The sequence below is a fragment of the Hyaena hyaena genome, unplaced genomic scaffold, assembly GCF_003009895.1.
Source record: "Hyaena hyaena isolate Hyena2069 unplaced genomic scaffold, ASM300989v1 scaffold_981, whole genome shotgun sequence".
Classification (NCBI taxonomy): Eukaryota; Metazoa; Chordata; class Mammalia; order Carnivora; family Hyaenidae; genus Hyaena; species Hyaena hyaena.
Window position 1 is genome coordinate 329,844 of NW_024081614.1, and position 11,917 is coordinate 341,760.

At 48.4% G+C, this 11,917-nt stretch overlaps 2 protein-coding genes across 5 annotated transcripts in view; both read right to left on the minus strand.

Annotated features, from left to right (window-relative positions):
• Window positions 1-5,349, minus strand: part of PNLDC1 (PARN like, ribonuclease domain containing 1) — a 21,071-nt gene extending 15,722 nt beyond the window's left edge. Inside the window, exons 1-7 of one of the 2 annotated variants that reach the window (XM_039221402.1) lie at window positions 5,231-5,349; window positions 4,761-4,818; window positions 4,370-4,443; window positions 2,701-2,740; window positions 2,056-2,179; window positions 1,599-1,687; window positions 351-451 (exon numbers count right to left, since the gene is read on the minus strand). In XM_039221402.1, coding sequence (XP_039077333.1) covers window positions 351-451; window positions 1,599-1,687; window positions 2,056-2,179; window positions 2,701-2,740; window positions 4,370-4,443; window positions 4,761-4,818; window positions 5,231-5,306 — 562 coding nt within the window. In that variant the 5' untranslated portion in view covers window positions 5,307-5,349. The remainder of the gene's footprint in view (window positions 1-350; window positions 452-1,598; window positions 1,688-2,055; window positions 2,180-2,700; window positions 2,741-4,369; window positions 4,444-4,760; window positions 4,819-5,230) is intronic. The other variant, XM_039221401.1, reaches the window with a different exon arrangement.
• Window positions 5,350-6,720: 1,371 nt separating this feature from the next.
• On the minus strand, window positions 6,721-11,731 carry MRPL18 (mitochondrial ribosomal protein L18). Of its 3 annotated transcripts, none has more exons than XM_039221395.1 (4): window positions 11,166-11,379; window positions 10,734-10,920; window positions 7,560-7,791; window positions 6,721-7,100 (listed from the first exon to the last, which is right to left on the minus strand). In XM_039221395.1, the coding sequence occupies exons 1-4, from the start codon at window positions 11,170-11,172 to the stop codon at window positions 7,029-7,031; spliced, it is 498 nt and encodes a 165-aa protein (XP_039077326.1). In that variant the 5' UTR covers window positions 11,173-11,379; the 3' UTR covers window positions 6,721-7,028. The 3 variants fall into 3 exon arrangements, with proteins under 3 accessions (XP_039077326.1, XP_039077325.1, XP_039077327.1); XM_039221394.1 differs by having other exon boundaries at window positions 11,208-11,374; XM_039221396.1 differs by having other exon boundaries at window positions 7,033-7,100; window positions 7,709-7,791; window positions 11,208-11,731.
• Window positions 11,732-11,917: the final 186 nt, after the last annotated feature.

Genomic DNA, 11,917 nt, shown 5'->3' on the forward strand with positions numbered 1-11,917 from the left:
CTCTCATGCGGCCTCTCTCTCATGCGGCCTCTCTCTCATGCGGCCTCTCTCTCATGCGGCCTCTCTCTCATGCGGCCTCTCTCTCATGCGGCCTCTCTCTCATGCGGCCTCTCTCTCATGCGGCCTCTCTCTCTCTCAGAAATAAATAAAACATTAAATTAAAAAAATCAGTCAAAAAGTCTCCAGCTTCTGAGTTGAGGTCAGAGCTTGATCTAACCCCAAGGATGACATACCTGCTGAGCTGATGCCCAGTATCCACGGGACTGAGGGTCTCCTCCCCGCTTGGGCCCCCACAGCTGACGGGGACCCGCCCCCACACTCCCAGGCTCGGGGAGCAGCCTCCTGCCTACCAGCAATCCCAGGGAGAGTCATCCAGTCACCCTCCTGTGCCAGGTCCAGCCACCGGGTCACCTCATCAATCACCACCTTGATCTGGTCTTTATCCAGAGAACTGAAAGCAGGCACACGGAAACGAGGTTGGAGGAAACCATGGGAAGGACAGACCCTCAGGACAACGTGAATAGGAACTGGGGTTCGGAGGACGCCAGCTTTAGCACGGTGATCTGGGCAACAAAGCGGACCAAAAAGGAACGATTTTCTGAGCCTTGCTCAGCAACAGAAAGCCAGACGCGTGGCCTGCGCTCTCCCATACACTCGCAGGGGCACGGCCCTCCTTTTCTGCCTCACTGGCAGGAAAGGTCCTGGGAGCGAGCCAGCGCTAAGCGCTCCAGCCAGGCCTATTTAATTCAGCTTTCGGGGTGAAAAAGTACCATCTGGTGACAGAAGGAAAAGACAGGCACTTCGGTAAGCGCATCTTCTCCCATGTCAGCAATACAAGAACACGATGTTATTCTGAGATAAGAAAGACTCTTCTCCAACATTTGAAAATAACAGACGGTTATAAATTCAAATTGCTTTTCAAAAAGCTGCATTTTTATACGAAAAGCCATAAATAAGGTTTTTGGGGGGGGGAAACCCCATGATTTCCAGGGCCACCTGGCAGGCTCAGTCGGTGGGAACATGCAACTCTTGACCTTGGGGTTGTGAGTTCAAGCTCCACCTTGGGCATAGAGCTTAACAAAAACAAACCCACCTCCGATATTACACAGTTATCTGGACCCAATAATCAGAATATTCCAGAGCTAAAACTGGTCTAACTTAAGCCCCCTCCTGATAAAGGCAAAGATTCTACAGCTCAAATTGCTGAAATGACTGAGTTCCATACAACTGACCGCACGGCCTGTCTGGGCCCCAGGTGACCACGCGCTGCTGTCACTCCATCACTCCTGGCCCAGCTCTGGGGCATTATGGGTTTCCAGAAGGACAGCTGGCACTGGGGCCAAAGAAGAGAGGCAGAGACACAGCCCTTGGGAGCATACCTGATGCAGCAAGAGGGCTCTCATCGCAGGCGAGGGAGCCGAACCACCGACACTCTGAGCCACTGCATCCGGCTGATCGCATGCTGCTGAAGCCACCCCAGCTGACGGTGATGGCGTGAGGTCACTGTGCTCTAGAGCCAGTGCACCTACCCACGGGAAACGCAGAAAAACACCAGCAAACAGAGAAACCCACAAAGCACCTGGAGAAACGGGCTTTACCTGCGAATTCTCCAGTTCCCAGTCAGGATGTTGTGTTTGATTTTCTTCTCCTGTTCCTCATTCATATATGGGATCCCATTTTTGAGAAACTAGACAAGAACAGCAGATTAGTGGAGGCATCCTCTGTGCAGGGGGAGCAGACAGAAAAGCAACCCTTGCGTCCAGTCTAATGTGCACATGAAATGAGACTCAGCCCAGCTAGACCAAAGAACCTTTAAAGCCTATCTCTGGGGCACCTGGGTGGCTCAGTTGGTTAAGCATCTGACTCTTGATTTCAGCTCAGGTCATGATCTCGTGGTTCATAGGATCGAGCCCTTTGTCAGGCTCTGCGGTAACAGTGTGGAGCCTGCTTGGGAGTCTCTCTCTGCCCCTCCCCCACTTATGCTCTTATTACAAATTATTACGCTTTAAAAAAAAAAAAAAAAAAGACCTCCCTTTCCCCTCTCTGCTGCCACACCTTGTTGTAGTCGAAGCCATATTGATTCAGAAACTGGACGCTGGAAGCCTGGAAAGAGAACTCTGAATCCAAAACCCCAAACGTCGTAGGGAAGAGAAAGAAGTTACACGAGTGGGCTACATACCTATAAAAAAAATAAACATTAAGAAAGAGCCAAAAACATTTTTTTTTTTTTAATTCTAGCCCACAGAGCAGACTTCTGAGCGAATTTCTTCTTTCATTTGAGAAGTACCTGAATGTTGGCCGTTTCTAGTACTCCTGGCTGCACTGGGGCCAAAGGAAAAAGGCAGAGATCCTGCCCTCGGGGAAGGATCCACCCCCATCCAGAGCCCACCGGTCTGAACACTTTCTGCCTGCTGGTGCCTGGGAGTCACATCACCCTGGTTAGAACTACCCTGAAGGCTCACAGACACAGGGGGAGGGGCACCGATGTGCCAGGAAAGGCCCCCGGAAGAGACGCTGTCCCAAGGAGACTTGGAGCAGCCAGAACTGCAGGGGACAGCGGGGCAGAAGGGCACAAAAGCAGAGAACAGGGACCGTCCAGGGCCAAAGTGGTTCAGAGCCCGGGGCGGAAGACAGAGGGGAGCAGGTGGAGAAGATTAGTGCACGAGAGCCAGGTAACCTGCAAGAGGTCTTCACACGTACTTGTTAGACTCTCCTTCAATACTGGAGAACACGGACAATCCTAGAAGGAGAGCAGGGAGAGTGAGCACCCAAGAAAAGCTCTCAAAAGTTAGCTGCAGAAAGGAAACACTGTGAACAGTACTTTGCACCTAAAGATACTCTGTGCACCTTGGAATAAGATAAACTCTCCAAAACAGGAGAGCTCTCAAACTGCAATTCACACTGAAATAACTAAAATATAATTGTGACTCATTCTTCAAACGCAGAATATTGATATTTTTCCGGTTTTAAAACCAACTAGAAGAAATGCTTTAAAAAAACAGATTTATACAGTGAATGGCTTTAAAATGCCTGCATTGCTAAAAATACTACACAAAATGAAGGCTTCAAATAGGGGAGGACAACAGAAGCAGACCTACGTGCAGTTTCCTATGCTTTTTGAAGAGGACTTATAGTTAAGAAAAAAAACACAACAGAAAAATAGCAAAGGACAAGGATGGAGAACACACACAGATGCTCAGCATAGAAAAACCAAGGGTCAGTAAAATCTGTGTCAAGACTTTTGGTAAATGAAACTGTATTGAAATATACCATGCTCATTTATATACTATCTTTGGCTAACTTCCCATTAGTAATGATAGAATAACGGTTCTAACAGAGACCATGTACACAGTCTGCAAAACCGGAAAGATTTATTGCCTACCCCTTTACAGAAAAGGGGTGTTAACCCAGTAATTAAAATGTAGGACAATTAGGGGCACCTGCGTGGCTTAGTCGGTTAAGCGTCCGACTTTCACTTAGGGCATGATCTCGCGGTTCGTGGTTTCGAGCCCCGCGTCGGGCTCTGTGCTGACTGCCAGCCCAGAGCCTGGAAGCTGTTTCAGAGTCTGTGACTCCCTCTCTCTCTGACCCTCCCCTGCTCACACTGTCTCTCTCTCCTAGAAATAAAGCATTAAAAAAAATTGTTTTTTAAATAAGATGTAGAACAATTAGATGTTTCCTCTACCAGGCAGGCAAAAAAGTGAAGCTCGATCTTACCCAGCACAAGTGAGGAGACCAGGCACGTTCAGTGCTTTAGTAGAAGTCAGTATAAATTCTGTAGATGGCTGGTAGGAAAGGGATAGTTTGGCCACCCAAGGTCACACTTTTATGCACATACTAACTCCACGACTCCACCACTGGTAGTATACCAAACACACCCACAAATACCAGGACAGTTACTATAATTTGTTTGATTACACACAAACGGTCGTAAAACGCATCATAAGGAGACTGAGTCAATCCAGACATCAGCTGGGAACACTATGTGACTGTTAAAAATGAACTGAAATCTGTTTATGCTGATATAGAAAGATCTCTAAACCCCATCAGTGAAAAAGACAAGCTGCATAGCAAGATGCTTTATAACATGATCTTGCATCCTGTAGGTTTTTAAGCAAAAACCATACACATTTTCCCCCTGAGAGATGGTACAGATTCCTAATGTCGATCTATTTAGGCACGGGAACAGTGCAGCTAAAATTCAGTTTCTGCTTGTTCCCAAGTGTTAGGCCCCCCCCAGGCACAACAGGGCTAAAACCGAAGCCAGCATCTCTGAAAGGAGTCAAAGCTGTTTTACCAGCAGGGAACACAAAGGCGATACAAACCCTCCCTCAGTAACGCGCAGCACACAGCTGAAGGGTAAACTCACCTATCTGACAGATTGTGAACTGCTGAACACTCTGCCGGGTCTTTAGATACCACTCGGAGGGCAAATCGAACAGGCTGGGGAAAAACGGGCATCTCATTCCACAGGCAAGGAGATGGTGTGAAGACGCCCCAGCCCCCACTCTGGATCAGCACCTCTAAACCAGAGGCAGCACTTTTCCTGGTAACAAGTACTGAATACTCCCAGCACACAGTGGACAAAGACCAGGTCCCCAGATCCCCCACACAAAGCGCCGTACTGCCCGCCCCGCCCTCTCCCCCCCCATGCCAGCAAGGTGCCTGCAGAGAAAGCATGCACAAGTGGCTAGAACACCAGTCGGAAGGGCACAGGTGAGCCCCTCCCTAGCTCAGCTGTAAAGCAGCTTTGGCTTTACCTGATCTGCTGGGGCCGGGACAGATTAGACCGAAGGCCTGTGAACTCTATGTCCAGACCTGCAGGGGAGACAAAAAAAAAAAAAAAAAGAAGACAAGAGTACCCAGACGCAGACCATTGCCTGGCTCTTCGTGTAAATATTGCAGGGGGTGAGCTACTTGGCTCAAGACGCCAGGTGGGGTCAAGAAGACAGAAAGGAGAAAGCCAAAGCAAGGACAAAGCCACATCACTCATCGCTCCAGCTGGACCACAATGCGACCAAGGACATAACTGCTGCCTAACGTCCCACCGCCCAGGCCCCAGAAGGGATGTCCCTGACCGTCGGAGGGCCTTCTTTGAGCCTCCCGCGGCCCGGCGACCGTCCAGGCTGGGCCTCACCTCTCTGCCCCCTGTCCCTCCCAGGCCACACCCTGCGGAGGCTTGCACCGGCCAGAGGGATGCGGCCACAGGGCCCGGAATCCCCGCCCTTACCCACGAACTCGGCGCCCAGGACGAGCTCCTGCAGCAGAGGGAGGCTCTGCTCGAACTCGTCGGCGCCCACGTCCATGGCCACGGAGCTCGGCCGAGGGCGCCCGGTGCGGGCACGTGCTGCCACGCGCTTCCGCTGCGCCGGCGCTTTAAGGGGCTCGCACGGGAAGGGGCGGCCAAGGAGCCTGCGATTGGCCACCCCCGCCACCTGCCCGCCCACAGGTGTCCGCTTTTACACCTCGGCCTTGGGCGGGGCTCGCCTGGACCCCGCCCTCCGGCCAAAGCCCGTTTCCCTTGCTTGCTGCTGCAGATCGCAGACAGGGGTCGCAGACAGGTTATTAGGCCGGGTGGTGGGAGAAAATAGTGCCCGAGGGAGAAAACGGGCCAGTAGACAGCACCTGGAGGAACCGCGGTAAGTGGGTCGTGACAGCAGCTGCGGCGCGGTGGCGGGACCACCTCTCATTTGCTTTGAGAGCAACACTGGTTCGCACTTGGCCTGCCATATTGAGCTGTCCCCGTCCCCACCCGCCTCGCCCCATGTTTTACTTCACTCTGCATCATCCTTTACAGTACCGTCTATCAAACTTGCCACAAAAAGCCTCAAGAATTGCCCATCAATTGAAGCAATCTTTGGTGCAGAGAGGATTCTGGGACCATCCTTGCAGGAAAAAATAACCCCACCTATTCCTTGCAGGGGGAAAAAAACCCACCCATAGCGTCACTTCCAGGTGAACCCAATTTTTGTCCACTGTCAGTTTCCAAAGCCACTGGTCCTTTCCTTGAAGGCCTCTCAGTACCAATCATACTTTTTAAAAATGTTGGTGAACCAATCATACTTTTTAAAAATGTTGGTGCATACGTATCTTTTTTCAACAACTTACCAAATACTCAGATTGGAAATAGTAACATTAATTCAATTCTGTATATGTAATTGGGATACACACTTAAAAACTGGGAGGAAATGCTCTAGAAACCACCTAGTTAAGCTGACACATTCTTCCTCTTCACACCTTAAATAGCCAGAAGCACTTAACCCCTTACTTTGACTTAATCCACTCCTGTGAGAGAGCTGCGTGGCTCCCACCTTCTCAGCATCATGTTAGGTTAAATGACTGCATTTCAAGCTTCATCTTCTATCCAACACTCACTCCCTCAGTGGCAAATACACACCAGCCCCGCTCCGTTCCACCTCTGCGTCAGTTCCCCACTGAGCTTTCTTCTTTCAAGTCCGCTTCTGCAGGTTAGTGTTTCAGAGCCCAGCTGAGGTTAGGGTTTGCCCCTTTCTAAGCACTAAGGCTGTTTATACTAAATTGATACAGGCATTCCCTATTTAAAAAAAAAAAAAAGGTCCACACTCTGAGCAGCAACGGCCATCGTTTATGGAGATTACCCACTATGAGCAGGACGTGGTAACAAGCAGTTTGCATAAACCTCATGTGTGTGCTCTTGCAGCAGTGAGCTCAAAGGCAAAGAAAAAAATTCATTTAACCAGAAAGTGTTCGCAATATGCGTTTATTCTTTAACTTACAAACAACACTTAATTTGTCCTTCGAAAGTTAATTATAATTGGCAACACCTTTTCTCAGGTACTTCTGGCCAAGAGAAGACGTTCGCCCTTGATAAACAACAACAAAACACACACACAAAGGCAGGAAGGGATGACCTTCTTAACTGGTAATAAGAGTCCACTGTTAGGTGATTGTACAAAACTCCCAAGCTGCCTGTTCTTCCAGATGCTCTCTTCTGAAGGAGGTGACAGCTCACAGCTTCACATTCAGACGTTCAGAACAATGCTTCTAGTTCATTCATAGATTCTCCGGGGCTCCCGCAGCACCACACCGCCTTCTGTCATGGCACTCTGTAGGCGCTTCATCTGGTTTCGAAGAGCAGAGAAAATTAAGTCAGCACAGTAAGTAAGCAGATAATAAACAGCGCTTCTCGTATCTCAAGGGAAAGAGAAATGGAACAGCTGACTTGCTCCTTGCTAACTTCCAAGCCTACACTGATTTTTCAGAAAGCGATCTTATAAGAAACTTTGGAGACATCAAAGACTAATAGTGTTTCATTATACAAGTGAGAGATTAACATATGAACGGGGAAGTAGAATGGTTGACATCGTGGCTGTAGACCAGTGCCCCTGCACTGACTCTGGTTCCCTGTGCAGGGGACAGGGGATATTAATCCTGAGCCTCTGGGCCACTACGCAGGTCAGGAGACCCACTTCCGCATCTCCCACGTGGAAAGAACTTGATAAACGCAACTACGGTTACTAAGTAAGCACCTGACATCAGGAATGAAAACCTTCTAAATAAATACATGGAAACCAAAATACCGAGTCTGAGGCTGCCTCCCACGGGGTGGGCTGGTAGACCATGAAGTTGATTCCTGCCTCTAAGCACCGCTCTGCCAGCACCCGTCCGACACTCTCACAGGCCACCACGTTTGTGGTGCTGTACAGGTGCTTTTTAATGGCCCATTCCCGAGTGGATGCCGAAACCACGACCTGGCCACTGCGATGCTCCACAAGTGCGTCCACATGATGCTGAGTCTTTATAACTCGCAACCTAAATGAGATGAGAAAAAGAGGAACATAGTAAAAGGACCCTAAAGATTAAAAAGCCTCAGGTGAATACATGCCAAGTGTTTCTCAAGAACGTAGTATCTGTTTCATTTACGTCAACACACTGAACCCGGATTTTACTTGGGAAAGGTGTTTGTCCTCTGCCTTTGTGAGGACATCCTCAATAAACATAAACCGAATATTTCCACTTAACACCTAAAATATCCAGCAGAAACTTGGGATTTCTGAAAAGTGAGAATTATTTACACAGCCGCTACCTCAAAAAAAGGATGTAAGGAGGCAGAGCTAAACTGTGACCTTACAATAAGTAAGGATACACTTATTTCTATGCCTCTACTTACCAACTAACACCAAAATATTGATCAAAGACTTGAATGTAAAAAACTGAAATCATAAAAATACTAGAAGGTAGGGTTTTTTTTTTTTTTACAATCTCCAAGTAAGCCAATTTAAATACATCGAACCATGTTATCTAGTTTTTATAAAGACAAATTTTTCTGCAGTTAAAAAAACCCAGTAAACTGAAGCCAAAAGGTAAGCTAGAAACTAAAAATACTTTAAACACAAATTATGCAAAGGGGTAATTTCCATATGTAAAAAGCCTCCTATAACCAGTAAGAAAATGACCAATAACTTAAGCAAAAAACCTGAACTGCCTGTTCACAGAAATAGAAAATATTAATGACCCCTGGGCCCAAACATGTCTGACCTCACTGATCAAGTGCATGAAAAAAACAATTCACTGCAATCCTGTTTGGAATCATTACAGTAATCATCAACGTGGAGCCAGCCAACTAAAACACCCATGCAGTGGTATTCTATATGGGTGCCAGCACGAAGCAGCACTTTTTGACGAGGCTGCTGACATTTACGGAGCACCTACTGTGGCAGGCACAGTCCTTTTTCAGGTGTAGCTCGCGTCTCAAAATAATCTCAATCAGTTCTTTTCGGTTTTGCTTTGTTTTCAGGTCATAGATACTGACACAGAAAAGTTATGTCACTTTAGCAAGATTACAACTAACGGTAAGTAATGGAGCTGGGATTTCGGTCCAAGGGGCTGGTTTGAGAGCCCATGTTCTTAACCAACACAAAGGAATTCTAAGATGTACTCTGAAGGGGGCAGGGAGGATTCAGATGAAAAACAGTGTACATGCTGTGCTAAAGGATTTGTAATTTTTTTTTTTTTTTTTAGAGAAAGAGAGCAAGCAGGGGAGAGAGAGAATTGCAAGCAGGGTCCACGCTCAGTGCAGAACCCGATACAGGGTTCAATCTCACAACCATGAGATCATGACCTGAGCTGAAATCAAGAGTGGGCCATAGTTTGCTGATCCTTACCTTTTTTAAAAAAAAATTTTAATGGTTATTTATTTTTGAGAGACAGAGCAAGAACAGGAAAGGGGCAGAGAGAGAGGGAGCCACAGAATCCAAAGCAGGCTCCAGGCTCCAAGCTGTCAGCACAGTACCGACGCGGAACTTGAATTCACGGACCGCAAGATCAGGACCTGAGCGAAAGTCAGACACTTAACCGAATGAGCCACCCAGGCGCCCCTGCTGATCCTCATCTTAAACCACTGGTTTGACAAAGGCAGAGGACTCATCTCTAAGGTCACTTCCTACTATAATGTACTAAAATTCTATACTGATTAGCACTGTGGATATGGCAGATAGAACAACAACAACAACAAAAAGGTGGGAAAATAGATCTCTAATAAATTAAATAATCCAAATATTGGAAGTAATTAAGTTTGGTGTTTCAAAAGCTTTTTTGACTTAAGATCGAGATTCAAAAGTTATCTGCCTTCCTCCTTTGATGCCTCCCTAGGTACACTAAGTACAATGCATAACAACTGTAACACTCATCCCCATTCCACCTTCCGCTATGAACGCATGAAAACGTTTGCTGACAGGGATGACATCCACTCTAGCGTTGCATCTCTTGCAGCTAGCACAATGCCTATGAAACGCCACAGGCCTCATGATCGTTGAATGATATCACAGATACGATTTCTAACCTCCTGCTACAATTTTAGGGCCTCCTTAAGAAACATTTCCCTTTAACAAATGCTTACTAAGTGAATCAGCAGATAAAATAAAGCAGCACAGTGGTAAAAATTTATAGTGGCCTGGCTCCTAGGTGAGACCAAACATGTTTGAGTCCTAGCTCTGGCGCTTAGTAACCTTGTCCCCTTATGCCTCAATACTCTTGGTCCTGTAAAATGGAGGAAATTACTGCACCTGCTTCATAAAGTAATTTTAAGGATTAAATGAGAAAACGTACATAAGGCAACTAACGTACTTCCTGGCAAATACAAACCGTTCAATACATAACCACCTTTATAACAAAGAACAGACTCAACGAACTTGTCTTTCTGCTTCTCCCCTGCCCCCTTAGAAATTTGTTCTCCCCAAAGCAACCAAAATGACCTTTAATTCAAGCTCAAACTTTAAACCCTCTCGTAGTTTTCCACTGTCCTGAAAAGAAATCGTGAACTGCTTACTTCAATTTACAGCCTTAATGATGGTTCTCCTACCTACCTCTCCACGTCCACCTTACACTACCCACTCCTTTGCACGCTGAGCTCCACGCAAACTTTTAGTTCTTCCAACACACCAGCCCATAGCCATTTCCTCTGCTGCGAATGCCCTTCCTGGCAGACTGTCTTCTCCCTATCCTTTAGAAGGAGCCTTAGCAGGCAACCGGCCTCCCCATTCTAACATCATTGTCCTTAAATTTTCTCCCAGACATTGTTTGCCCCCCCCCCCAAGCCCATTTCCCTCTCCGCTAACCTCTCCTCCACCACCGAACAGCAGCTTCCTAAGAAGAGAATCCCCAGTAGTATCTACCAGGTTAACTGAATTGATGAAAACAACTTGTAGGGCATCGTGCACCGCTCCGTCGGTCAATCACCTGGCCGACGTGATTACCTGTGCCAGAACTCGCGGGAGGGCCACGCTGTCCCCCAACCCCGCTCTTTTCTGGCCACAGCTAAGAGCTCCAGATTGCGCGGGTTCCGGTTGGTGAACTCTGGCGCAACGGCTTCATTTTCCAGAGGGTCCGCTCCAGGCTTCGCCGCAGGCTTGGAACTGGTTGAGAGGGCTGCGACCCCACACCCTAAGAATGGAAACCACCGCATGTATCTTAAAAAATGACAACCAGGGACAAAAATGGAAAGTGATCTAACTTCTATCCCCATCCATTCCCCGAATCTTCGCTCCCCGGGAGAGAAAAAGTAACCTGTCTGGGCAGAGAGTACAGTCACCACAGATCCTGGTTCTTGATTTCCTACTACTGTCATCACCATGCTGTTAGCCTGGGCTGTGCTGAATAGAAGTCACGACTTGCATATGCACACTTACTGTGCATCCCCTAGGGAGTTAGCTGAGAGACGTGGGAATTACCGCGGTTCCGGCAGGCCGACAGACACTCCCACAACCGCGACCGGAGCGCCATCGCTGAGGGATCCTGAGCACAAGCCTCGGAAAAGCGTCGCGTCCTTTCCTCACTAAGGTCCCAGCCGCTGGCAGGTCGCAGCCATATTAACTCAGGAAAAAGGGTTTGGGTTCCGGAGGTCACCAGCACCTCGACCCGGAACTAACAAACCCCTCCGCCGAGTGGCTGAGAGGGCCGTCTGTCACCTTAGCTCCTCCAATCACCGCCTAGGCTGAGATGCACGTGACGCTGGAGCGCGCCTGGGGGCGGGGCGCAACGCGCTAAGTGAGGCGAGGGTTTTAGCTAGAGTCGCGGGCACGAGTCGCTTCGCGTTGCCGTATAGGAGTCCTTCAGTCGCAAAGCCTCGGCTGATCGTTGTCGGACCCACATACAGCCCCGCTGAGCAATGGAGAAAACTGGGCAGCGCAAGATGGAGTTTCCTTTCAGAAGCCGTGGTTGTCATTTTCCCCGTATGGCCCATGGAACACTCGTGCCCCGTCTCACCCGGTCCCAGGCCCCAAGCTTACGCTCGTGAGCGCAGGAACCAGGCCCGTCACCCGCCGCGGGCTCTCCGAGCAAGCTCCTACATTGACGAGAACGAGACCATTAAATAAGCGAACAGGCCACACTCCGTAGCACAGTTGTACCCCGAAGGGCCCGCCCTTTCTAGTTACACTCC

Coding starts and splice junctions, on each gene's coding strand:
- MRPL18 (XM_039221394.1), bottom strand. CDS start 11,259: ATGGCGCTCCGGTCGCGGTTGTGGGAGTGTCTGTCGGCCTGCCGGAAC. Junction 7,792..10,733: donor TCCCGCGAGTTCTGGCACAG/GTAATCACGTCG, acceptor CATCTCATTTAG/GTTGCGAGTTATAAAGACTC. Junction 7,101..7,559: donor GGGAGGCAGCCTCAGACTCG/GTATTTTGGTTT, acceptor CTTCGAAACCAG/ATGAAGCGCCTACAGAGTGC.